A 27,500-nucleotide genomic window follows, 5' to 3' on the forward strand; every position below is an offset into this window, starting at 1 on the left:
GACTAAATGATGATTAGGGAATAGGAACAGCTGGGAGCAGGAACGGAACGATAGAGAGAAGAGAGAGCGAGAGAGTGAGAGAGGGAGGGGGAGAGAGAGGGATAGGAGGGAAAGAACCAAATAAGACCAGCAGAGGGAAACGAATAGCATGGGGAGCACAGGGACAAGACATGATAATAAATGACAAACATGACAGTACCCCCCCACTCACCGAGCGCCTCCTGGCGCTCTCGAGGAGGAACACTGGCAGCAACGGAGGAAATCATAGAACAAACGGTCCAGCACGTCCCGAGAAAGAACCCCACTCCTCTCCTCAGGACCGTAACGAAAAACGATAAAAAGGGAAACTAGGGTACTACTTAAAAAAAAATGAGAACTAGGGACAGACTGAGACACAGCAAGGGCAGGGACAAGAACAGGATGCGATAACAGACTGAGACCCAGCAAGACCAGGAGCAGAAGCAGAAAAAAAAATTACCAGACTTCTTCTGCGCGCAGTCTGAACACGCAGCCAAAATGGCTCCTAAATAATATGAAGAGTGCCTCCAACACCGGGATGACCAGCTAACTTGGCAGAGTGAGCCCACTGAAGAACAGCCAGACGAGTGGAAACAGGAACGAAAAGGAGGTTACTAGGACAGGCGCGGCGACGCAGTGTGCGTGAGTGCTTGCTTAACCTGTCTTTCAATTCCCCAGACTGTCAACCCGACAACACGCCCATAAGGAAGAATCCCTCGAGATCAGTAGAAGCCACAGAAGAACTAAACAGACGGGATAAGGCATCAGGCTTGGTGTTCTTGCTACCCGGACGGTAAGAAATCACAAACTTCAACGCCCAACGAGCTTGAATTAAGTCGTTTGGCAGAACGGATGTACTAAGGTTCTTATGGTCTGTCCAAACGACAAAAGGAACGGTCGCCCTCCAACCACTGTTTAAGCGGATGGCGAGCAGTTCACGATTACCCACATCATAGTTGCGCTCAGATGGCGACAGGCGATGAGAAAAATAAGCGCAAGGATGAACCTTCAGACTGGAAGCGCTGGGATAGAATGGCTCCCACGCCTATCTGAAACCGACAATAAATTGTCTAGTGACGTCAGGAGTAACGAGGATAGGAGCGGACGTAAAACGTTCTTTTAGAAGATCAAAAGCTCCTGGGCGGAACCGGACCACTTAAAACACGTCTTGACAGAAGTAAGAGCTGTGAGAGGGGCAGCAACTTGACAAATTACGAATGAAACGCCAGAAATGTGTTGCAACTCACACGTGACCTTGAAAATCACTGACAGCTTGGACCTTAAATCCATCTGAATGCCTTCAGCGGAAATAACGGAACCGAGAAAAGTAACGGAGGAGACATGAAAAGAGCAGCCTTTACGTAGAGACAATTCTCTAAAAGGCGCTGTAGAACACGTCGAACGTGCTGAACATGAATCTCGAGAGACGGAGAAAAAATCAGGATATCGTCAAGATAGACAAAAACAAAAATGTTCAGCATGTCTCTCAGAACATCATTAACTAATGCCTGAAAAACAGCTGGCGCATTGGCGAGACCGAAAGCAGAACCCGGTACTCAAAATGCCCTATGTTAAACGCCGTTTTCCACTCTCCCCCTCTCTGATGCGCACGAGATGGTAAGCGTTATGAAGGTCCAACTTAGTAAAGCACCTGGCTCCCTGCAGAATCTCGAAGGCTGATGACATAAGGGGAAGCGGATAACGATTCTTAACCGTTATGTCATTCAGCCCTCGATAATCCACGCAGGGCGCAGAGTACCGTCCTTCTTCTTAACAAAAAGAACAGAAGAAGAAGGCACTATGGTACCGGCGTCAAGAGACACAGACAAATAATCCTCGAGAGCCTTACGTTCACAGCCGATTTAGTCTACCTCGAGGAGGCTGGTCCCTGGAAGGAGATCAATACTACAATCATACGACCGGTGAGGAGGAAGGGAGTTGGCTCGGGACCGACTGAAGACCGTGCGCAGATCATGATATTCCTCCGGCACTCCTGTCAAATCGCCAGGTTCCTCCTGAGAAGTAGGGAGAGAAGAAACGGGAGGGATGGCAGACATTAAACACTTCACATGACAAGAAACGTTCCAGGATAGGATAGAATTACTAGACCAATTAATAGAAGGATTATGACATACTAGCCAGGGATGACCCAAAACAACAGGTGTAAACGGTGAACGGAAAATCAAAAAGAAATAGTCTCACTGTGGTTACTACTGTGAAAAGGTAGTGTCTCAAATTTGATACTGGGAAGATGACTACCATCTAAGGCAAACATGGGCGTCTTGTCTAACGGTCTGAAAGGAATGTTATGTTTCCGAACCCATGCTTCGTCCATGAAACAAAGCCCCAGAGTCAATCAAGGCACTGCATAACAACCGGTCCAGCGTGTAGTAGTACAAGATCTAGATGAAGAGGACTGAGTAGTCTCATAGCCCTCCGCTTACTGATGGGCTCTGGCCTCTTACTGGACATGAATTAACAAAATGTCCAGCAACTCCGCAATAGAGGCACAGGCGGTTGGTGATCCTCCGTTCCCTCTCCTATTCGTTGAAATCCCTCCCAGCTGCATGGGCTCAGTCTCAAAGCCAGAGGAGGGAGATGGTTGCGATGCAGCAGGGAAACACCGTTGATGACTCTTTCCACGAGCCCGGTGACGAAGATCTACCCGTCGTTCTATGCGGATGGCGAGAGCAATCAAAGAGTCCACATCTGAAGGAACCTCCCGGGAGAGAATCTCATCCTTAACCGCTTCCAGAAAACGACCCACTCACTAGAGGCAGCAAGAGTTCAATGGAATAATCCGTTATGGACCGTTCACCTTGGCATAAGGAAGCCAGGGCCCTAGAAGCCTCCTCACCAAAACTGAACGGTGAAAAACCCGAATCATCTCCTCTTTAAAGTTCTGGAATCTGTTAGAGCAATCAGCCCTTGCCTCCCAGATAGCTGTGCCCCATTCTCGAGCCCGGCCAGTAAGGAGTGAAATGACGTAAGCAACCCGAGCTCTCTCTCTTATGTGTGGGGTTGGAGAGAGAACACAATCTCACACTGCGTGAAAAGGAGCGGCACTCAGTGGGCTGCCCGGAGTAGCAAGGTGGGTTAAACCCTGGGTTCTGGAGGCTCGGCAGGCCAGGGAGTAACAGGTGGCACGAGACTAGACTCTGGAACTGTCCAGAGAGTCGGAAACCTGAGCGGCCAGGTTCTCCACGGCATGGCGAGAGCAGAAATTCCTGCTCGTGTCTGCCGAGCATGGCTCCTTGGAACTCGACGGCAGTGTATCTGACTGGGTCCATTCCTTGGTCTTCCTTCTGTCATGCAGGTAAAAGAGGACCCAAAAGCGACTTAAAGAAACAGAGTTTAATAATGTTCAAAACGGAATAACTGACATCCTCTAGATTTGTAGAGGGGAAAACAACTGGAGAAGCGGCCACAGACTGCAGGTCGCTAAATACGGGTAGGCGCAGGCCGTATCAGGTGGAGACACCTGCTCACATCTGATGAAGGCACAAAACACGACAGAACAGGGTGATACACAATCACGGCAAAAAACACGACAGGACAGGGCGAAACGCAATCACAGCATGGTGAATACAATATAAGGAACCGACGGAACAGGAACGGATCACAAAGGAATAAATAGGGAGTCTAATCAGGGGAAAGGATCGGGAACAGGTGTGGGAAGACTGATGATTAGGGGAATAGGAACAGCTTTTGACCAGAGAGGGAAACGAATAGCATGGGGAGCACAGGGACAAGACATGATAATAAATGACAAACATGACACATGTTAGCAGTAACTGTATAAAGTTACTGTGAAACCAAGGTAAATAGAAGACATTTTTCTCAGTTCTACGCTATGAGCAGTTACTGCCTTTTTGCTTGGTAGGGCAGTATAGATTTTCAATGAAGCACCACTGCCCTTGATCTTGGGCAGAGTGTACCTCAAGGACACCAGCCATGGTGAGTTCTCCACTATTTCCCTAATGGCACCCTATTTCTTATATACTGTAGTGCACTATTTTTAACCAGCACCCCATGGACTTTGGTCAAAAGTAGTGCACTATAAAGGGAATAGGGTGCCATTTGGGAAACACATCTATTATCCGTTTATCTCTTAAGGTCTATCTTGACCCTTTCCTCACCCCCTGAGCTCACATCCCATTACATCCTTTCTTCATGGTCCTGCCCCTGTTCCGGTCACCAACTGTGTGAAGAATGACCTTCACTGGTGCTTTGCTGGAAATTGTCTTATAAATACGCATAGCAAAAGTATGTGGACACGGATTCCAATTAGTGTATTCGGCTATTTCAGCCACACCCGTTGCTGACAGGTGGATATAATCGAGCACCCAGCCATGCAATCTCTATAGACAAACATTGACAGAATGGCCCTACTGAAGAGCTCAGTGACTTTCAACAGGGCAACGTCATAAGATGCTGCCTTTCCAACAAATCAGTTCGTCAAATTTCTGCCTTGCTAGAGCTGCCCTGGTCAACTGTAAGTGCTGTTATTGTGAAATGGAATCTATTCTCTACAATAGCTCAGCAGTGAAGTGGTAGGCCACACAAGCTCACAGAATGGGACTGCTGAAGAAAGTAGCACGTAAAAAACGTCTGTCCTTGGTAGCAATACTCACTACCAAGTTCAAAATTGCCTCTGGAACAACGTCAGAACAACGGCACAATAACTGTTTGTCGGGAAATGGATTTCCATGGCCAAGCAGCTGCACATGAGCCTAAGATCACCACGTGCTATGCCAAGCATCAGCTGGAGTGGTGTAAAGCTCACTACCATTGGACTCTGGAGCAGTGGAAAGGTGTTCTCTGGAGTGATGAATCACACTTCACCATCTGGCAGTCCGACGGACAAATCTGGTTTGCCAGGAGAACGCTACTTGCTTCAATGCCAACTGTGAAGTTTGGTGGAGGAGAGATAATAGTTTTTCATGGTTCGGGTTAGGTCCCTTGGTTCTAGTGAAGGGAAATCTAAATGCTTAACACAGTTTGGGGAAGGTCCTTTCCTGTTTCAACATGACAATGCCATTAACAATTATTTTAAATGTAAATGTTAAATTTTTTTATTTAACCTTTATTTAACTATGCAAGTTAGTAACAAATTCTTATTTACAATGCCGGCCTACCCCAGGCCAAACCCAGATGACCCTGGTTTGTCAAGATCGGTGTGGAAGAACTTGACTGGTCTAAACAAAGCCCTGACCTCAACCCCATCAAATTGAATTGGAAAGCCAACTGCGAGCCAGGCCTAATCGCCCAACACCAGTGCCTCACTAATGCTTGTGGCGGAATGGAAGCCCCCGCAGCAATGTTCCAACATCTAGTGGAAAGCCTTCCCAGAAGAGTGGAGACTGTTAAGCAGCAATGTTCCAACATCTAGTGGAAAGCCTTTCCAGAAGAGTGGAGACTGTTATAGCAGCAATGTTCCAACATCTAGTGGAAAGCCTTCCCAGAAGAGTAGAGACTGTTATAGCAGCAATGTTCCAACATCTAATGGAAAGCCTTTCCAGAAGAGTGGTGGCTGTTATTTCAGCAAAGGGGGGACCAACTCCATATTAATGCCCATGATTTTGGAATGAGATGTTCTACGAAACTGGTACCCACGCGATGTCGTTTATGCCATTATGTCCTTTTGATGTAAAATCTGCTCCCATTGTGTAAAATTCTTGACAGTTACGGCGAACTGATATCAAAATGCCGAAACTGGTACCCACACTACTGTAAGTGCACATTAGAATGGGAGGCAGGTAGTCGAGGGAAATCATAACAGCTCACTCACAAAGTAATTAACGAAGCGAGAATCTGTGGAATTTACAGACACACTCTAGAATAAGATACAAATTGTTTTAGGTGCATATTCTACTAGTTATAAATGTTGCAGAAGTTTTAGTACAGCAGAATGTTGGTAAAACCATGATCATGTGTTCCAACTGTGTTTGATTGAGACAAAACAATCTTAAAAGCCCAATACACAGTGCATATGCATAAATCATTCATGATGTAAGCACATTATATTTAATTCATCTAACAAAGAACATGTTAAATGTTTAATTGAACTGGGAACATCAATGCTTTATGGTGAGCAGTACATTTGCTGGCTAAACAGTGAAATGTTATTGGCTTCCTCTACATTCTATCTAAAGGGAGTTATTAGGTCTCACACTATGAGGACTCCCATTTGGTTCTCTATCTCCGCTAGCTTTTCCCAGGATCTGCTTATTCCTACTATGAGACAATAATATCATCCATAGCCTGCAGCACTCAAAATAACTCATTTATCTAGAAGTTGTTAGCTGAGATAACAAGATGCTAGCACACATAGACTGGCTTCAGACAGAGAGATGCTAGCATAGACTGGCTGCAGACAGAGAGATGCTAGCACACATAGACGGGCTGTAGACAGAGAGATGCTAGCATAGACTGGCTATAGACAGAGAGATGCTAGCATAGACTGGCTGCAGACAGAGATGCTAGCACACATAGACTGGCTGTAGACAGAGAGATGCTAGCACACATAAACTGGCTGCAGACAGAGAGATGCTAGCACACAGATTGGCTGCAGACAGAGAGATGCTAGCACACATAGAATGGCTGTAGAGAGAGAGATGCTAGCATAGACTGGCTGCAGACAGAGAGATGCTAGCACACATAGACTTGCTGCAGACAGAGAGATGCTAGCATAGACTGGCTGCAGACAGAGAGATGCTAGCACACAGATTGGCTGCAGACAGAGAGATGCTAGCACACAGACTGGCTGCAGACAGAGAGATGCTAGCACACAGATTGGCTGCAGACAGAGAGATGCTAGCACACAGACTGGCTGCAGACAGAGAGATGCTAGCACACATAGAATGGCTGTAGAGAGAGAGAGATGCTAGCATAGACTGGCTGCAGACAGAGAGATGCTAGCACACAGATTGGCTGCAGACAGAGAGATGCTAGCACACAGACTGGCTGCAGACAGAGAGATGCTAGCACACATAGATTAGCTGCAGACAGAGAGATGATAGCACACATAGACTTGCTGCAGACAGAGAGATGCTAGCACACATAGACTGGCTGTAGAATCCTCAAGAGCTGAAAAAAAAACTGTTGTATCATTGTAAAGAGAAGCCAGGAGAAGAGCATATCATATGCTCCCTGCAGTGCTGAGAGAAAGTATGTTTTTCTCTCTCTCTCTGTGTGTGTGTGTGTGTGTGTGTGTGTGTGTGTGTGTGTGTGTGTGTGTGTGTGTGTGTGTGTGTGTGTGTGTGTGTGTGTGTGTGTGTGTGTGTGTGTGTGTGTGTGTGTGTGTGTGTGTGTGTGTGTGTGTGTGTGTGTGTGTGTGTGCGCGCGCATGATTCAACTGCATGAACAGTTGGTGGTTTAGTGTAGCACAATGATTTAAAACCACCATACCACATAGAGAGAGAGAGATAGAGAGAGATAAGAGAGGGAAGAAAGAGAGATCGAATGAAAGGCAGAGTGGAAGAAAGCAAGAGAGAGAACGAGAGGGGGGAGATTGGTTTAAAGATAGAGAGAGAACAGGAGAGAAAAATAAAAGAGACAATAAGAGAGAGAGACAATGAGTGAGGAGGAGTGCAATGACATGTACAGTCAACACTATCAAGCAAAATGCAAATGGCTCTTCTGTTCTGGAATCTCTAATTATGGGGCAGAAGAAATAATGATGGCTATGACTATCAATAAACCTCTGAAACACTCATGTGTATCTAATGGGGTGAAAAACAATAGTTAAAGTAAATTGAGGACAAGTCTGGAAATGCTGACATCTTATTGTGTGTTTAGAATGTAGGGAATGTGTTTAGAATGCAGGGAATGTGTTTAGAATGGAATGCAGGGAATGTCTTTAGAATGCAGGGAATGTGTTTAGAATGCAGGGAATGTGTTTAGAATGTAGGGAATGTGTTTAGAATGCAGGGAATGTGTTTAGAATGCAGGGAATGTGTTTAGAATGCAGGGAATGTGTTTAGAATGCAGGGAATGTGTTTAGAATGCAGGGAATGTGTTTAGAATGCAGGGAATGTGTTTAGAATGCAGGGAATGTGTTTAGAATGCAGGGATAATGCAGGAATCTGAAAGACATGCAGATGAAAATGCCTGCTGTTTGTCACCTGAGATCTGAATATTGTCCACATTTTGTTGCAGTATAAACTCAAATGATGCGTTGTGCGCAAATGGATTCATCACGTGATTTGACAAATATTTTAATACTCTTTCTTCTTAACAATATGTTAAAAATACACTATTTGTTTTAAAGAATAAGCATCAAGAGCAACTTAATGTAAAGTGAATCCTTTTCACCCTTCAAGTATCTGTGCTGCTTCCCCTGTCAGTGTTTCTGCTGTTAGAAGTATGAATGGATGTGAGGGGTCAACCCACAGTGACAGGGTCAAAAAGCAGGAAATCATCTGCTAAATGAGCTGTTTTATTCTTCATTAGAGAAGGCAATTTAGCACAATGTAAAGTAATGGCACCAAGTGAGAAATTAAGAAGATAACTGCTCTCAGATCAGTATTTTAGGGATATGGAAGCTTCTGATAAACAATCTACACTGAGTGTACAAAACATTAAGAACACCTGCTCTTTCCATGACTTGGACAGATCAGGTGAATCCAGGTGAAAGCCACGATCTCTTATTGATGTCACTTGTTAAATCCAATTCAATCAGTGTAGATGAAGAGGAGATGGGTTAAAGAAGGATTTTTAAACCTTGAGACAATTGAGACATGGATTGTGTATGTGTGCCATTAAAAGGGTGATGGGCCAAAACAAAAGATTAAAGTGCCTTTGAACGGTGTATGGTAGTAGGTGTCAGGCTCACTGGTTTGTGTCAAGAACTGCAACGCTGCTGGGTTTTTCATGGTCAACAGTTTCCCATGTGTATCAAGAATGCTTCGCCACCTAAAGGACATACTTTCGACACCTTGTAGCCCCGATGAATTGAGATTGTTCTGAGGGAAATGTTTTGAACACTCAGTGGGCTATAGGTCTTCTTGTAAAGTGATACCAAATTTCCCTTTCATCCTTCAAGTGCCTCTGTCCTGCTTCACCTGTCAGTGTTTCTGTGGGAATAGTATGAATGGATGTGAGGGGCTAATATCAAAAAACATTAAATCAACTGCAAAATGATCACTTTTATTCTTCATTAGGGAAGGCCATTTAGCACGATGTAAAGTACTGGCACCAAGTGAGAAATTAAGAAGATAACTGCTCTCAGATCAGTATTTCAGGGATATTAAAGCTTCTGACAAACATCTACAGTAATGCAGGCTTTCTACACAGCATCGTCTACAGTAATGTAGGGCTTCTACACAGCATCGTCTACAGTAATGTAGCCCTTCTACACAGCATCGTCTACAGTAATGTAGGCCTTCTACACAGCATCGTCTACAGTAATGTAGGGCTTCTACACAGCATCGTCTACAGTAATGTAGGGCTTCTACACAGCATCGTCTACAGTAATGTAGGCCTTCTACACAGCATCGTCTACAGTAATGGAGGCCTTCTACACAGCATCGTCTACAGTAATGGAGGCCTTCTACACAGCATCGTCTACAGTAATGCAGGCCTTCTACACAGCATCGTCTACAGTAATGTAGGGCTTCTACACAGCATCGTCTACAGTAATGTAGGGCTTCTACACAGCATCGTCTACAGTAATGTAGGCCTTCTACACAGCATCGTCTACAGTAATGTAGGCCTTCTACACAGCATCGTCTACAGTAATGTAGGCCTTCTACACAGCATCGTCTACAGTAATGTAGGGCTTCTACACAGCATCGTCTACAGTAATGTCTTCTACAGTATCGTCTACAGTAGTGTAGGCCTTCTACACAGCATCGTCTACAGTAATGTAGGCCTTCTACACAGCATCGTCTACAGTAATGTAGGCCTTCTACACAGCATCGTCGACAGTAATGCAGGCCTTCTACACAGCATCGTCTACAGTAATGTAGGCCTTCTACACAGCATCGTCGACAGTAATGCAGGCCTTCTACACAGCATCGTCTACAGTAATGCGGGCCTTCTACACAGCATTGTCTACAGTAATGTAGGCCTTCTACACAGCATCGTCTACAGTAGTGTAGGGCTTCTACACAGCATCGTCTACAGTAATGTTGTCCTTCTACACAGCATCGTCTACAGTAATGCAGGCCTTCTACACAGCATCGTCTACAGTAATGCAGGCCTTCTACACAGAATCGTCTACAGTAATGTAGGGCTTCTACACAGCATCGTCTACAGTAATGTAGGACTTCTACACAGCATCGTCTACAGTAATGTAGGGCTTCTACACAGCATCGTCTACAGTAATGTAGGCCTTCTACACAGCATCGTCTACAGTAATGGAGGCCTTCTACACAGCATCGTCTACAGTAATGTAGTCCTTCTACACAGCATCGTCTACAGTAGGTACATGAAGTACTTCCTCTTTGTGTATCTGGGAGAGTACTAAATTAATATTTACTCTCCCACAGTTTTTAAATGAGCACTGATGAAGGGTTTACTGTTATTAAAGGTATTGTCTGTTAGAGAGCGAGGAAGGAAAACTTGCTAATTCTAAACCATCTTCCACAGCAGGTTTCTCTATGTTTTTCCTCCAGAGATATTACAATATTTCTCTTTTTATCTCTCTCGCTCTATCTCTCCCTCCCCCTCTCTCTCTCTACCTAACTCACTTTCCTTCATTAGGGTGGTTGGCGTGCTGTTAATCACTCAGACACTAATTTACTACAAAACCCTAAGCTTGAGGGGAAATAATCAAATATATGGTTATTGTGGGGAAATGCTAGCTTATATCCAGCGGATGTGGCTGGTGTTTGAGAGATGAAACCTCCTTCTATTTCAGGTTGGAATCCCCCCAGTAAATACCAAGCTATGATGTGCGTGACAACCCCTTATATGGGTTGCAAGTGTTCACGAGGTGATGAACTATCAGTTTAGTAGAAGGTAACAGGTCACCAGGACCCGAGACCTTTGACACAAGTAATTCATAGTGACAGCTTAGTGATTGAGAAAACCAGGGATGGTGGGAGGGAAGAAGGGATTGAGGGAAGTGTATTAGCCATTTGACAAGTTGGTAGAGTTGGCTCTGGTCTGCTGCTTCCCTGATCATTTCCCTGTCTGTCCATCTCTCATCTGACTGGCTGTACCGACAGTCAATCTGTCCATCTCTCAGCTGACTGGCTGTACCAACAGTCAATCTGTCCATCTCTCATCTGACTGGCTGTACCGACAGTCAATCTGTCCATCTCTCATCTGACTGGCTGTACCGACAGTCAATCTGTCCATCTCTCATCTGACTGGCTGTACCGACAGTCAATCTGTCCATCTCTCATCTGACTGGCTGTACCGACAGTCAATCTGTCCATCTCTCATCTGACTGGCTGTACTGACAGTCAATCTGTCCATCTCTCATCTGACTGGCTGTACTGACAGTCAATCTGTCCATCTCTCATCAGACTGGCTGTACTGACAGTCAATCTGTCCATCTCTCATCTGACTGGCTGTACCAACAGTCAATCTGTCCATCTCTCATCAGACTGGCTGTACTGACAGTCAATCTGTCCATATCTCATCTGACTGGCTGTACTGATAGTTCCTCTGCCTCCCTTACTCGAGGCCGTTCCTCTGCCTCTATAACTCAAGGCCGTCCTCTGCCTCTATAACTCAAGGCCGTTCCTCTGCCTCTATAACTCAATGCCGTTCCTCTGCCTCTATAACTCAAGGCCGTTCCTCTGCCTCTATAACTCAAGGCCGTTCCTCTGCCTCTATAACTCAAGGCCGTTCCTCTGCCTCTATAACTCAAGGCCGTTCCTCTGCCTCTATAACTCAAGGCCGTTCCTCTGCCTCTATAACTCAAGGCCGTTCCTCTGCCTCTATAACTCAAGGCTGTTCCTCTGCCTCTCTAGTTCAAGGTCAATCCTCTGCCTCTCTAGCTCAAGTTCAATATAAGGTGTAGTAGCTGCTAGAGAGCTGCTGAATGCATTCCAAGAACACACATATATTCACAATGAGATGCATTCATGTACACACACACACACACACACACACACACACACACACACACACACACACACACACACACACACACACACACACACACACACACACACACACACACACACACACACACACACACACACACACACACACACACACACACACACACACAATGTACCTTTAAAGTTGATCTTGAAGCCTATGGAGCCCACGCTCTCGTCTGATTGGAGATGGAGCCACATCTGATGGGTCATGCTGACGATGAGGTCAGGGACAAAGCTACCTGAGAGACTGGAAGGAGGAAGACAAGAACACACAGTTAGCCTGACACACACACACTCACCCACATGCTCACGAGCACACACAGACAAACACGCACACAAACATACTCGCACGCACGCACAGACAAACACACACAGGCAGAAACGTTACCTGACAGACTGGGGGGAGGGGGACGACGACAATAACACACACTATCTCCCTGACTGTAATATGACTAGTGAAACATGATCAACACACACTATCTCCCTGACTGTAATATGACTAGTGAAACATGATCACCACACACTATCTCCCTGACTGTAATATGACTAGTGGAACATGATCACCACACACTATCTCCCTGACTGTAATATGACTAGTGGAACGTGATCAACACACACTATCTCCCTGACTGTAATATGACTAGTGGAACATGATCAACACACACTATCTCCCTGACTGTAATATGACTAGTGGAACATGATCAACACACACTATCTCCCTGACTGTAATATGACTAGTGGAACGTGATCAACACACACTATCTCCCTGACTGTAATATGACTAGTGAAACATGATCACCACACACTATCTCCCTGACTGTAATATGACTAGTGAAACATGATCAACACACGCTATCTATACCCCAACCACATGAATCTGAACATGTACCCAACCACATGAATCTGAACATGTACCCAACCACATGAATGTTAACATGTACCCAACCACATGAATCTGAACATGTACCCCACCACATGAATCTGAACATGTACCCAACCACATGAATGTTAACATGTACCCAACCACATGAATCTGAACATGTACCCCACCACATGAATGTTAACATGTACCCAACCACATGAATCTGAACATGTACCCAACCACATGAATCTGAACATGTACCCCACCACATGAATGTTAACATGTACCCAACCACATGAATCTGAACATGTACCCAACCACATGAATGTTAACATGTACCCAACCACATGAATCTGAACATGTACCCAACCACATGAATCTGAACATGTACCCAACCACATGAATGTTAACATGTACCCAACCACATGAATGTTAACATGTACCCAACCACATGAATCTGAACATGTACCCAACCACATGAATCTGAACATGTACCCAACCACATGAATGTTAACATGTACCCAACCACATGAATCTGAACATGTACCCAACCACATGAATCTGAACATGTACCCAACCACATGAATGTTAACATGTACCCAACCACATGAATGTTAACATGTACCCAACCACATGAATCTGAACATGTACCCAACCACATGAATCTGAACATGTACCCAACCACATGAATGTTAACATGTACCCAACCACATGAATCTGAACATGTACCCAACCACATGAATCTGAACATGTACCCAACCACATGAATCTGAACATGTACCCAACCACATGAATCTGAACATGTACCCAACCACATGAATCTGAACATGTACCCAACCACATGAATCTGAACATGTACCCCACCACATGAATGTTAACATGTACCCCACCACATGAATCTGAACATGTACCCAACCACATGAATCTGAACATGTACCCAACCACATGAATCTGAACATGTACCCCACCACATGAATGTTAACATGTACCCCACCACATGAATCTGAACATGTACCCAACCACATGAATCTGAACATGTACCCAACCACATGAATGTTAACATGTACCCAACCACATGAATCTGAACATGTACCCAACCACATGAATCTGAACATGTACCCAACCACATTAATCTGAACATGTACCCAACCACATGAATCTGAACATGTACCCCACCACATGAATGTTAACATGTACCCAACCACATGAATCTGAACATGTACCCAACCACATGAATCTGAACATGTACCCAACCACATGAATGTTAACATGTACCCCACCACATGAATGTTAACATGTACCCCACCACATGCATGTTAACATGTACCCAACCACATGAATCTGAACATGTACCCCACCACATGAATGTTAACGTGTACCCAACCACATGAATGTTAACATGTACCCCACCACATGCATGTTAACATGTACCCAACCACATGAATCTGAACATGTACCCCACCACATGCATGTTAACATGTACCCCACCACATGAATGTTAACATGTACCCCACCACATGAATGTTAACATGTACCCAACCACATGAATCTGAACATGTACCCCACCACATGCATGTTAACATGTACCCCACCACATGAATGTTAACATGTACCCCACCACATGAATCTGAACATGTACCCCACCACATGCATGTTAACATGTACCCCACCACATGAATGTTAACATGTACCCAACCACATGAATCTGAACATGTACCCCACCACATGCATGTTAACATGTACCCCACCACATGAATGTTAAAATGTACCCCACCACATGAATCTGAACATGTACCCAACCACATGAATCTGAACATGTACCCCACCACATGCATGTTAACATGTACCCCACCACATGAATGTTAACATGTACCCCACCACATGAATCTGAACATGTACCCCACCACATGCATGTTAACATGTACCCCACCACATGAATGTTAACATGTACCAACCACATGAATGTTAACATGTACCAACCACATGAATGTTAACATGTACCAACCACATGAATGTTAACATGTACCAACCACATGAATGTTAACATGTACCCAAATGTTAACATGTACCCCACATGAATGTTAACATGAACATGTTAACATGTACCCACCACATGAATGTTAACATGTACCCAACCACATGAATGTTAACATGTACCCAACCACATGAATGTTAACATGTACCAACCACATGAATGTTAACATGTACCCAACCACATGAATGTTAACATGTACCCCACCACATGAATGTTAACATGTACCCAACCACATGAATGTTAACATGTACCCAACCACATGAATGTTAACATGTACCCAACCACATGAATCTGAACATGTACCCAACCACATGAATGTTAACATGTACCCCACCACATGAATGTTAACATGTACCAACCACATTAATGTTAACATGTACCCAACCACATGAATGTTAACATGTACCCAACCACATGAATGTTAACATGTACCCCACCACATGAATGTTAACATGTACCCCACCACATGCATGTCAACATGTACCCCACCACAGTCTCTTATATACAGTACATCCACAAATAGCACCGTCTGTTGTTAAGCTTATAGAATCACAAAGACCATCTCCACCTGGGCGTTTGTTTGATGAGCCTAGTACATAAAGTAGTTACCTGGCTTTGAAGTCCAACTCATTTGCATTGCGGAATAGACAAACCCCTCCCACACAGTGATATATATACTGAACATGTAAACACTGTGGAGTATTCTGATTGGCTGGGCCTGGCCCTCCCAGGCCCAACTATGGCAACACCCCTGCCCAGTCATGTGAAATCCATAGATAAGTACCTAATTAATTTATTTCAATTGACTGATTTCCTTATATTGACACCATGGCCTTTTTTTGCCTTTACCTCCCTTATCTCACCTCATTTGCTCACATCGTATATAGACTTGTTTATACTGTATTATTGACTATATGTTTGTTTTACTCCATGTGTAACTCTGTGGTGTTGTATGTGTCGAACTGCTTTGCTTTATCTTGGCCAGGTCACAATTGTAAATGAGAACTTGTTCTCAACTTGCCGACCTGGTTAAATAAATAAATAAATATAAATAAATAAATATGAACTGTAATTCAGTTCCCTTTGAAATGGTTATATATTTTTGTTCAGTATAGATCCAGTAAAACGCTCAGCCACTCACACTTGTAGTATCGTCTTGGGGTCACCCACTTCCCCGCCATCACCGATGGTCAGCGTGTCGTAGGCAATCTCCAGGTCAAACTCCTCAAAGTTGATTTGAATGACCTGTCAGTGGACAGAAGAAATCAGACATAAAGGTTAGCCATGTGTCAAATTGCCTGAAATAACGTTTATGGCTTTCTCACAATTTAATTCCACTGGGAAAAGCTACAGTAATACAGGAAAGCCATCTGGAAGGGACATCAATGTTTCAGAGGAATTTGGCATCACAAAAGAAAGACTGTTGGCATGTGTTTTGAGGATTTATTGAAATACAGTGATATTAGTAAAATAGTCCCTGTGATTGCAGAACAACTAGGGTAAATATAACTTTTGATTTTAGGCCCAGGATAGTTCACTTCAAAACATATTTGTGTATTTTGTTGATTAGTCAATGATGCGTCATCATCACAGTTTTCTTGAATACTTGACTGCTGACATGCACACATTTTTTGGATTCATGAAAAAAAATATCAGTCTAGTTTTGAAGTAAACTATCCCTTTAAAAGTTCAACTGAGAGTGCGGTAAAATATGACGGTCATTTTTTTTGTAGACAGGGAGAGAATTTTGGTTCATTCCATGGCTCATTATTCTGTTGTATTCTGTTATTCTAGTTATCAAAATCATGACACTAATCTAAGATGAAAAGATGGAAACGGAACATCCTGTTAACTAAATTAAATACATTTAGTACGGGTTGCATTCTCCCTCTCTCTCTCTCTCTCTCTCTCTCTCTCTCTCTCTCTCTCTCTCTCTCTCTCTCTCTCTCTCTCTCTCTCTCTCTCGCTCAATTCAATTACATTCAATTACATTCATATGTTAACATTGCCAAGTGAAGTAGATAATAAACAAAAGTGAAATAAACTAATCTCTCTCTCTCTGTCTTTCCCTGTCTCTCTTTCTGTGTGTGTGTCTCTCTCGCTCTCTCTCTTTTCTCTGTCTCAATTCATTTCAATTCTCTCTCTCTCTGTATCTCTGGGTCTCTCTCTGTCTCTGTGTCTCTTTCTTTGTCTCTCTATCTTGATCTATTTCTCTTTTCTCTCTCTCTCTCTCTCGCTCTCTCTCTCTCTCTCTCATTTGGTCTTTCTCTCTCTCTCTGTCTCTCAATTAATTTCAATTCTCTCTCTCCGTATCTCTCTCTGTATCTCTGTGTCTCTCTCTGTATCTCTCTCTCTCTCTCTCTCTCTCTCTCTCTCTCTCTCTCTCTCTCTCTCTCTCTCTCTCTCTCTCTCTCATTTGGTCTTTCTCTCTCTCTGTCTCTCAATTCATTTCAATTCTCTCTCTCTCTCTCTGTATCTCTCTCTGTATCTCTGTGTCTCTCTCTGTCTCTCTCTCTCTCTCTCTCTCTCTCTCTCTCTCTCTCTCTCTCTCTCTCTCTCTCTCTCTCTCTCTCTCTCTCTCTCTCTCTCTCTCTCTCTCTCATTTGGTCTTTCTCTCTCTCTGTCTCTCAATTCATTTCAATTCTCTCTCTCTCTCTCTCTCTCTGTATCTCTCTCTGTATCTCTGTGTCTCTCTCTGTCTCTCTCTCTCTCTCTCTCTCTCTCTCTCTCTCTCTCTCTCTCTCTCTCGCTCTCTCTCTCTCTCATTTGGTCTTTCTCTCTCGCTCTGTCTCTCAATTAATTTCAATTCTCTCTCTCTCTCTCTGTATCTCTCTCTGTATCTCTGTGTCTCTCTCTGTATCTCTTGGTCTCTCTCTCTCTCTCTCTCTCTCTCTCTCTCTCTCTCTCTCTCTCTCTCTCTCTCTCTCTCTCTCTCTCTCTCTCTCTCTCTCATTTGGTCTTTCTCTCTCTCTCTGTCTCTCAATTCATTTCAATTCTCTCTCTCTCTGTATCTCTCTCTGTATCTCTGTGTCTCTCTCTGTATCTCTGTATCTCTGGGTCTCTCTCTCTCTCTCTCTCTCTCTCTCTCTCTCTCTCTCTCTCTCTCTCTCTCTCTCGCTCTCGCTCTCTCGTTCCCCTAGGACTAAGACAGGCTCCTATCGTCTGTTTTCCTGTGACAGTCCCTCTGGGTATGGATCCATATGGTGAAACAGAAGAAGAGAAATAACTTCACATTTGCTAATTACATTAATTAGATCGTAAAAAATCCACACATTAATAAAAATCTAGTTTTTTTTTTTCAAACACTGACAATATATTTTACCCAATGGTGAATAGTATTATAGAGAGTCCCCAGTCCCCACACATGCAGTACATACAAATGTCATGTGAATGTACACTAACAAGTATATCAGAAAATATCAAATAAATATGAATTAAACATGACCTTTATGAAAGAAACCAGTAGCATCAGGAAACTGTGTATAAATACCACATGCTTAAAACACATCCCTGAACCCAACACCTAATGAATAACAAATCATACCAACGGGCTACATGAATAAAATGCTCTCCTTGTGACTCTTCTGTGTTGTATCATCATCTAGAGATAGTTTCTGTCCTGATGAATAATTATTAACCCATTAAGGTTAAGATGGAGACAGCCAGGCCTGGTTGCTATGGTCCCTTGTTGCAGTGTCACCAAGGGGTTTAAGCAGATTGCTTCCTGTCCTCTTGTCTGGAAAGAGAGTCCCTTCCCCTGGATGATTGATGCCCAGAGTGTTCACCATTGCAGCATGGAGTAATAAAGCTATTTTTAAATGCCGATTACAAAGCACTCAATCCACACTGCCATCACAAAGGTAATCATGGTGGTTCCCTTGTCAACAGTCATGTAGTGTGTGTGTGTGTGTGTGTGTGTGTGTGTGTGTGTGTGTGTGTGTGTGTGTGTGTGTGTGTGTGTGTGTGTGTGTGTGTGTGTGTGTGTGTGTGTGTGTGTGTGTGTGTGTGTGTGTGTGTGTGTGTGTGTGTGTGTGTGTGTGTGTGTGTGTGTGTGTGTGTGTGGTGGAGTCTCTTTTTGCTAGTCTACTAATTCTAGTGTCTCAGATCATTATTCTAAATGTGTGTGTGTGTGTGTGTGTGTGTGTGTGTAGTTGTACCAGTGCAATGCCTATGTTGTAATACAAACAAGGCGGTTGGTGCCACACTATCTCATATTGATCGGCAAAGCAATGATCCCAATAAACCCATATCCCAGTCTTATGACTCGACAACGAACATTTCCAGTCCCAGTGAGGAACATGACAGTGTGGTGGGGTTTGACGGGGGTGTTCACTCACTTACAGAGAGACAGAGCTGCCTCCAAGGAGTCAACTATAGAGGTTTAAATAGGACTTTATGTAAAAACCCAGGGGTTTTTAAAGCCTCACAAGCCTGAGAGGCCCTTCAAAGGCGCTAGTACGCTCAGCGCTCCTTTCATCAGGAATCCTCGATGCTAATGTCCTCTCTCAACTGAGACCAAGCCCTCCTAGTAAACACTTGTACATCCTGTTAGGTTTTGATGTTGTTCAGTCCGCTTCCCAAGTTTGTACACACACAATTGCTGTTTTTCTGTGTCAGTGTTGCTAAGAGACTGTTGTCATTGTCTCATAGACTTTTGCTTCAATTCTTATGCTGTCAATTTAAAATATGTTTCTAAGGTTATGACATCAACAAGATTAATAGGCATATTGTTCGTCACGCAGGCATGCTAATCTCCACTGCCTGATGTGCAGCATACAAAGACTAAAAGAGAGACGAGTTCCCTCATAGCACCATACACTTGGCTGATAGACCTGAATGAGAGATAAGAGCCCTCCTAGCACCATACACCTGGCTGATAGACCTTAATGAGAGATAAGAGCCCTCCTAGCACCATACACCTGGCTGATAGACCTAAATGAGAGATAAGAGCCCTCATAGCACCATACACTTGGCTGATAGACCTGAATGAGAGATAAGAGCCCTCCTAGCACCATACACCTGGCTGATAGACCTGAATGAGAGATAAGAGCCCTTCTAGCACCATACACCTGGCTGATAGACCTTAATGAGAGATAAGAGCCCTTCTAGCACCATACACCTGGCTGATAGACCTGAATGAGAGATAAGAGCCCTTCTAGCACCATACACCTGGCTGATAGACCTGAATGAGAGATAAGAGCCCTTCTAGCACCATACACCTGGCTGATAGACCTTAATGAGAGATAAGAGCCCTTCTAGCACCATACACCTGGCTGATAGACCTTAATGAGAGATAAGAGCCCTCCTAGCACCATACACCTGGCTGATAGACCTAAATGAGAGATAAGAGCCCTCATAGCACCATACACTTGGCTGATAGACCTGAATGAGAGATAAGAGCCCTCCTAGCACCATACACCTGGCTGATAGACCTTAATGAGAGATAAGAGCCCTCCTAGCACCATACACCTGGCTGATAGACCTAAATGAGAGATAAGAGCCCTCATAGCACCATACACTTGGCTGATAGTGTCATGTTTGTCATTTATTATCATGTCTTGTCCCTGTGCTCCCCATGCTATTCGTTTCCCTCTGCTGGTCTTATTTGGTTCTTTCCCTCCTATCCCTCTCTCTCCCCCTCCCTCTCTCACTCTCTCGCTCTCTCTTCTCTCTATCGTTCCGTTCCTGCTCCCAGCTGTTCCTATTCCCCTAATCATCATTTAGTCTTCCCACACCTGTTCCCGATCCTTTCCCCTGATTAGAGTCCCTATTTATTCCTTTGTGTTCCGTTCCTGTGCCGTCGGTTCCTTATATTGTATATTCCATGCTGTGATTGCGTTTCGCCCTGTCCTGTCGTGTTTTTTGCCGTGATTGTGTATCACCCTGTTCTGTCGTGTTTTGTGCCTTCATCAGACGCTGCGTGTGAGCAGGTGTCTCAGTCGACTACGGCCTGCGCCTACCCGGCGACCTGCAGTCTGTGGCCGCTTCTCCAGTTGTTTTCCCCTCTACAAATCTAGAGGATGTCAGTTATTCCGTTTTGAACATTAATAAACTCTGTTTCTGTTAAGTCGCGTTTGGGTCCTCTTTCACCAGCATGACAGAAGGAACCGACCCCGGAATGGACCCAGCGACTTCAGACGCTGTTTACACTGCCGTCAAGATCCAAGGAGCCATGCTCGGCAGACACGAGCAGGAATTGTCTGCTGCTCGCCATGCCGTGGAGAACCTGGCCGCTCAGGTTTCCGACCTCTCTGGACAGTTCCAGAGTCTACGTCTCGTGCCACCTGTTACTCCCTGGCCTGCCGAGCCTCCAGAACCCAGGGTTAATAACCCACCTTGCTACTCCGGGCAGCCCACTGAGTGCCGCTCCTTTCTCACGCAGTGTGAGATTGTGTTCTCTCTCCAACCCCACACATACTCTAGAGAGAGAGCTCGGGTTGCTTACGTCATTTCACTCCTTACTGGCCGGGCTCGAGAATGGGGCACAGCTATCTGGGAGGCAAGGGCTGATTGCTCTAACAGATTCCAGAACTTTAAAGAGGAGATGATTCGGGTTTTTGACCGTTCAGTTTTTGGTGAGGAGGCTTCTAGGGCCCTGGCTTCCTTATGCCAAGGTGAACGGTCCATAACGGATTATTCCATTGAGTTTCGCACTCTTGCTGCCTCTAGTGAGTGGAACGAGCCGGCGCTGCTCGCTCGTTTTCTGGAGGGACTCCACGCAGCGGTTAAGGATGAGATTCTTTCCCGGGAGGTTCCTTCAGATGTGGACTCTTTGATTGCTCTCGCCATCCGCATAGAACGACGGGTAGATCTTCGTCACCGGGCTCGTGGAAGAGAGCTCGCATCAACGGTGTTTCCCTGCTCCGCATCGCAACCATCTCCCTCCTCTGGCTTTGAGACTGAGCCCATGCAGCTGGGAGGGATTCGCATCTCGAATAAGGAGAGGGAACAGAGGATCACCAACCGCCTGTGCCTCTATTGCGGAGTTGCTGGACATTTTGTTATTTCATGTCCAGTAAGAGGCCAGAGCCCATCAGTAAGCGGAGGGCTACTGGTGAGCGCTACTACTCAGGTCCCTTCATCTAGATCTTGTACTACTATGTCGGTCCATCTACGCTGGACCGGTTCGGTGCTACATGCAGTGCCTTGATTGACTCTGGGGCTGAGGGTTGTTTCATGGACGAAGCATGGGTTCGGAAACATAACATTCCTTTCAGACCATTAGACAAGCCTACGCCCATGTTTGCCTTAGATGGTAGTCATCTTCCCAGTATCAAATTTGAGACACTACCTTTAACTCTCACAGTATCTGGTAACCACAGTGAGACTATTTCTTTTTGATTTTCCGTTCACCGTTTACACCTGTTGTTTTGGGTCATCCCTGGCTAGTATGTCATAATCCTTCTATTAATTGGTCTAGTAATTCTATCCTATCCTGGAACGTTTCTTGTCATGTGAAGTGTTTAATGTCTGCCATCCCTCCCGTTTCTTCTCTCCCTACTTCTCAGGAGGAACCTGGCGATTTGACAGGAGTGCCGGAGGAATATCATGATCTGCGCACGGTCTTCAGTCGGTCCCGAGCCAACTCCCTTCCTCCTCACCGGTCGTATGATTGTAGTATTGATCTCCTTCCAGGGACCACGCCTCCTCGAGGTAGACTATACTCTCTGTCGGCTCCCGAACGTAAGGCTCTCGAGGATTATTTGTCTGTGTCTCTTGACGCCGGTACCATAGTGTCTTCTTCTTCTCCGGCCGGGGCGGGGTTCTTTTTTGTTAAGAAGAAGGACGGTACTCTGCGCCCCTGCGTGGATTATCGAGGGCTGAATGACATAACGGTTAAGAATCGTTATCCGCTTCCCCTTATGTCATCAGCCTTCGAGATTCTGCAGGGAGCCAGGTGCTTTACTAAGTTGGACCTTCGTAACGCTTACCATCTCGTGCGCATCAGGGAGGGGGACGAGTGGAAAACGGCGTTTAACACTCCGTTAGGGCATTTTGAGTACCGGGTTCTGCCGTTCGGTCTCGCCAATGCGCCAGCTGTTTTTCAGGCATTAGTTAATGATGTTCTGAGAGACATGCTGAACATTTTTGTTTTTGTCTATCTTGACGATATCCTGATTTTTTCTCCGTCACTCGAGATTCATGTTCAGCACGTTCGACGTGTTCTACAGCGCCTTTTAGAGAATTGTCTCTACGTAAAGGCTGAGAAGTGCTCTTTTCATGTCTCCTCCGTTACTTTTCTCGGTTCCGTTATTTCCGCTGAAGGCATTCAGATGGATTCCGCTAAGGTCCAAGCTGTCAGTGATTGGCCCGTTCCAAGGTCACGTGTCGAGTTGCAGCGCTTTTTTAGGTTTCGCTAATTTCTATCGGCGTTTCATTCGTAATTTCGGTCAAGTTGCTGCCCCTCTCACAGCTCTTACTTCTGTCAAGACGTGTTTTAAGTGGTCCGGTTCCGCCCAGGGAGCTTTTGATCTTCTAAAAGAACGTTTTACGTCCGCTCCTATCCTCGTTACTCCTGACGTCACTAGACAATTTATTGTCGAGGTTGACGCTTCAGAGGTAGGCGTGGGAGCCATTCTATCCCAGCGCTTCCAGTCTGACGATAAGGTTCATCCTTGCGCTTATTTTTCTCATCGCCTGTCGCCATCTGAGCGCAACTATGATGTGGGTAACCGTGAACTGCTCGCCATCCGCTTAGCCCTAGGCGAATGGCGACAGTGGTTGGAGGGGGCGACCGTTCCTTTTGTCGTTTGGACAGACCATAAGAACCTTGAGTACATCCGTTCTGCCAAACGACTTAATGCCCGTCAAGCTCGTTGGGCGTTGTTTTTCGCTCGTTTCGAGTTTGTGATTTCTTACCGTCCGGGTAGCAAGAACACCAAGCCTGATGCCTTATCCCGTCTGTTTAGTTCTTCTGTGGCTTCTACTGATCTCGAGGGATTCTTCCTTATGGGCGTGTTGTCGGGTTGACAGTCTGGGGAATTGAAAGACAGGTTAAGCAAGCACTCACGCACACTGCGTCGCCGCGCGCTTGTCCTAGTAACCTCCTTTTCGTTCCTGTTTCCACTCGTCTGGCTGTTCTTCAGTGGGCTCACTCTGCCAAGTTAGCTGGTCATCCCGGTGTTCGAGGCACTCTTGCGTCTATTCGCCAGCGCTTTTGGTGGCCGACTCAGGAGCGTGACACGCGCCGTTTCGTGGCTGCGTGTTCAGACTGCGCGCAGAAGAAGTCTGGTAATTTTTTTTCTGCTTCTGCTCCTGGTCTTGCTGGGTCTCAGTCTGTTCCCTGCCATCGCATCTCTCCTGTTCTTGTCCCTGCCCTTGCTGTGTCTCAGTCTGTCCCTAGTTCTCTTTTTTTTTTAGAGTAGTACCCTAGTTTCCTTTTTATCGTTTTTCGTTACGGTCCTGAGGAGAGGAGTTGGGTTCTTTCTCGGGACGTGCTGGACCGTTTGATCTATGATTTCCTCCGTTGCTGCCAGTGTTCCTCCTCGAGAGCGCCAGGAGGCGCTCGGTGAGTGGGGGTACTGTCATGTTTGTCATTTATTATCATGTCTTGTCCCTGTGCTCCCCATGCTATTCGTTTCCCTCTGCTGGTCTTATTTGGTTCTTTCCCTCCTATCCCTCTCTCTCCCCCTCCCTCTCTCACTCTCTCGCTCTCTCTTCTCTCTATCGTTCCGTTCCTGCTCCCAGCTGTTCCTATTCCCCTAATCATCATTTAGTCTTCCCACACCTGTTCCCGATCCTTTCCCCTGATTAGAGTCCCTATTTATTCCTTTGTGTTCCGTTCCTGTGCCGTCGGTTCCTTATATTGTATATTCCATGCTGTGATTGCGTTTCGCCCTGTCCTGTCGTGTTTTTTGCCGTGATTGTGTATCACCCTGTTCTGTCGTGTTTTGTGCCTTCATCAGACGCTGCGTGTGAGCAGGTGTCTCAGTCGACTACGGCCTGCGCCTACCCGAAGCGACCTGCAGTCTGTGGCCGCTTCTCCAGTTGTTTTCCCCTCTACAAATCTAGAGGATGTCAGTTATTCCGTTTTGAACATTAATAAACTCTGTTTCTGTTAAGTCGCGTTTGGGTCCTCTTTCACCAGCATGACAGATAGACCTGAATGAGAGATAAGAGCCCTCCTAGCACCATACACCTGGCTGATAGACCTGAATGAGAGATAAGAGCCCTTCTAGCACCATACACCTGGCTGATAGACCTGAATGAGAGATAAGAGCCCTTCTAGCACCATACACTTGGCTGATAGACCTGAATGAGAGATAAGAGCCCTTCTAGCACCATACACCTGGCTGATAGACCTTAATGAGAGATAAGAGCCCTTCTAGCACCATACACCTGGCTGATAGACCTGAATGAGAGATAAGAGCCCTTCTAGCACCATACACCTGGCTGATAGACCTGAATGAGAGATAAGAGCCCTTCTAGCACCATACACCTGGCTGATAGACCTGAATGAGAGATAAGAGCCCTTCTAGCACCATACACCTGGCTGATAGACCTTAATGAGAGATAAGAGCCCTTCTAGCACCATACACCTGGCTGATAGACCTGAATGAGAGATAAGAGCCCTCCTAGCACCATACACCTGGCTGATAGACCTGAATGAGAGATAAGAGCCCTCATAGCACCATACACCTGGCTGATAGACCTTAATGAGAGATAAGAGCCCTTCTAGCACCATACACCTGGCTGATAGACCTGAATGAGAGATAAGAGCCCTCATAGCACCATACACCTGGCTGATAGACCTAAATGAGAGATAAGAGCCCTCCTAGCACCATACACCTGGCTGATAGACCTGAATGAGAGATAAGAGCCCTCCTAGCACCATACACCTGGCTGATAGACCTTAATGAGAGATAAGAGCCCTTCTAGCACCATACATTTGGCTGATACAACAGGAAGCATGTGAGCACCAGGTGGGAGGGGGGCGCTTAGAAAGAGTGCTTCATACACACAGAGGCACAGAAATACACACACACACACACACACACACACACACACACACACACACACACACACACACACACACACACACACACACACACACACACACACACACACACACACACACACACACACACACACACACACACACACACACACACACACACACACACACACACACACGTACCAGGCTCAGGGCCAGAACCACACACATGGGTCCAATCAGACTCTCATCCATCCCATGTGACAAGAAAGCCAGGTCGTTCACACACTCACACCCCTGATTAGAGCTCCACTCAGATGGGCTGTCAGATTCTCTCTGCCTTTCCATCTCCTCCAGTAGACATTTCCTGTTGTTCTCATGTTAGAGAGATCCAGCAGGCAGGCAGGGAAATACGTGTGTGTGTGTGTGTCTGTCTCTGTGTGTGTGTGTGTGTGTGTGTGTGTGTGTGTGTGTGTGTGTGTGTGTGTGTGTGTGTGTGTGTGTGTGTGTGTGTGTGTGTGTGTGTGTGTGTGTGTGTGTGTGTGTGTGTGTGTGTGTGTGTGTGCACGTGTGCGTGTGCGTGTGCGTGTGAATGTGTGCGTGTGCGTGTGCGTGTGCAGTAAATGTTTTGTATCATTGGCAGCACCATTCTCAGCATTCGCTAGTGTAGAGTTTGCCTTGTGTACATGGGCCATCTGTTGGGCACATGGAAGTCTATGAAATTGACTTTTGTTAGTAATAATGTCCAGATTGATGCTTGTATTGGGTGCAGAGCATTCACATAAAGTAGTATTTTGAGGTTTTGTAAGGATCCTATTGAAGCTAATGGAAGCTAATGGAAACCCCCGGTAACACTACATGGGCAATTATTGAATGATTCCTTTAGTTTCATGTCAATCACCACAGAGTCTGTTTAATTAAAGGATTAAAACAGACTTTGATTGGAGCAAGTGATGAGAATATTTACATGATCTCCCTTGCCTTGGGGAGGCCTCTGCTGCATGTGCATCTCAAAGATTCAATATTCAATTTCAACTTCAGAAACATCTAAATGTGTCTGTGTGCATTTCAACTCCTGGGGATGTCATCAAATAAGACTGTAATTTAAGAGAGATTTTATTTATATAAAATATATTTTTTAACTTCCCACAAGCCACTGTCACGTCAGAGTTGGTGGCTTGTGGAATCATGTAAAGCTTGTTTTAGAGGTAGTGTGCTGAAAGGATTACCAGGGTTAACTGAGCTGTACATTAACGAAGCTGGGCGGTTCGCGACAATGTTTGTCACCATTATCTCTAGTCCTCTATCTCCTGTCTTTGATCATCTTTGATAACACTTAGTTTCACTAAGTCCCTCGACACTTTAGACGTCTCCCGTAGTGTAACGCTGTGTTGACGTCTCCCATAGTATAACGCTGTGTTGACGTCTCCCATAGTGTAACGCTGTGTTGACGTCTCCCATAGTGTAACGCTGTGTTGACGTCTCCCATAGTGTAACGCTGTGTTGACGTTATGACGTCTCCCATAGTGTAACGCTGTGTTGACGTTATGACGTCTCCCATAGTGTAACGCTGTGTTGACGTTATGATGT

At 45.3% G+C, this 27,500-nt stretch overlaps 1 protein-coding gene across 1 annotated transcript in view; it reads right to left on the minus strand.

The window, feature by feature from the left end:
• Window positions 1–27,500, minus strand: part of LOC124012727 (CUB and sushi domain-containing protein 3-like) — an 849,083-nt gene that overhangs the window by 348,989 nt on the left and 472,594 nt on the right. The window contains exons 11-12 of the mRNA XM_046326635.1: window positions 16,119–16,222; window positions 12,215–12,327 (exon numbers count right to left, since the gene is read on the minus strand). Of these exons, the coding sequence (XP_046182591.1) occupies window positions 12,215–12,327; window positions 16,119–16,222 (217 nt within the window). The remainder of the gene's footprint in view (window positions 1–12,214; window positions 12,328–16,118; window positions 16,223–27,500) is intronic.

Source organism: Oncorhynchus gorbuscha, linkage group LG24 (assembly GCF_021184085.1).
Source record: "Oncorhynchus gorbuscha isolate QuinsamMale2020 ecotype Even-year linkage group LG24, OgorEven_v1.0, whole genome shotgun sequence".
Lineage (NCBI taxonomy): Eukaryota > Metazoa > Chordata > Actinopteri > Salmoniformes > Salmonidae > Oncorhynchus > Oncorhynchus gorbuscha.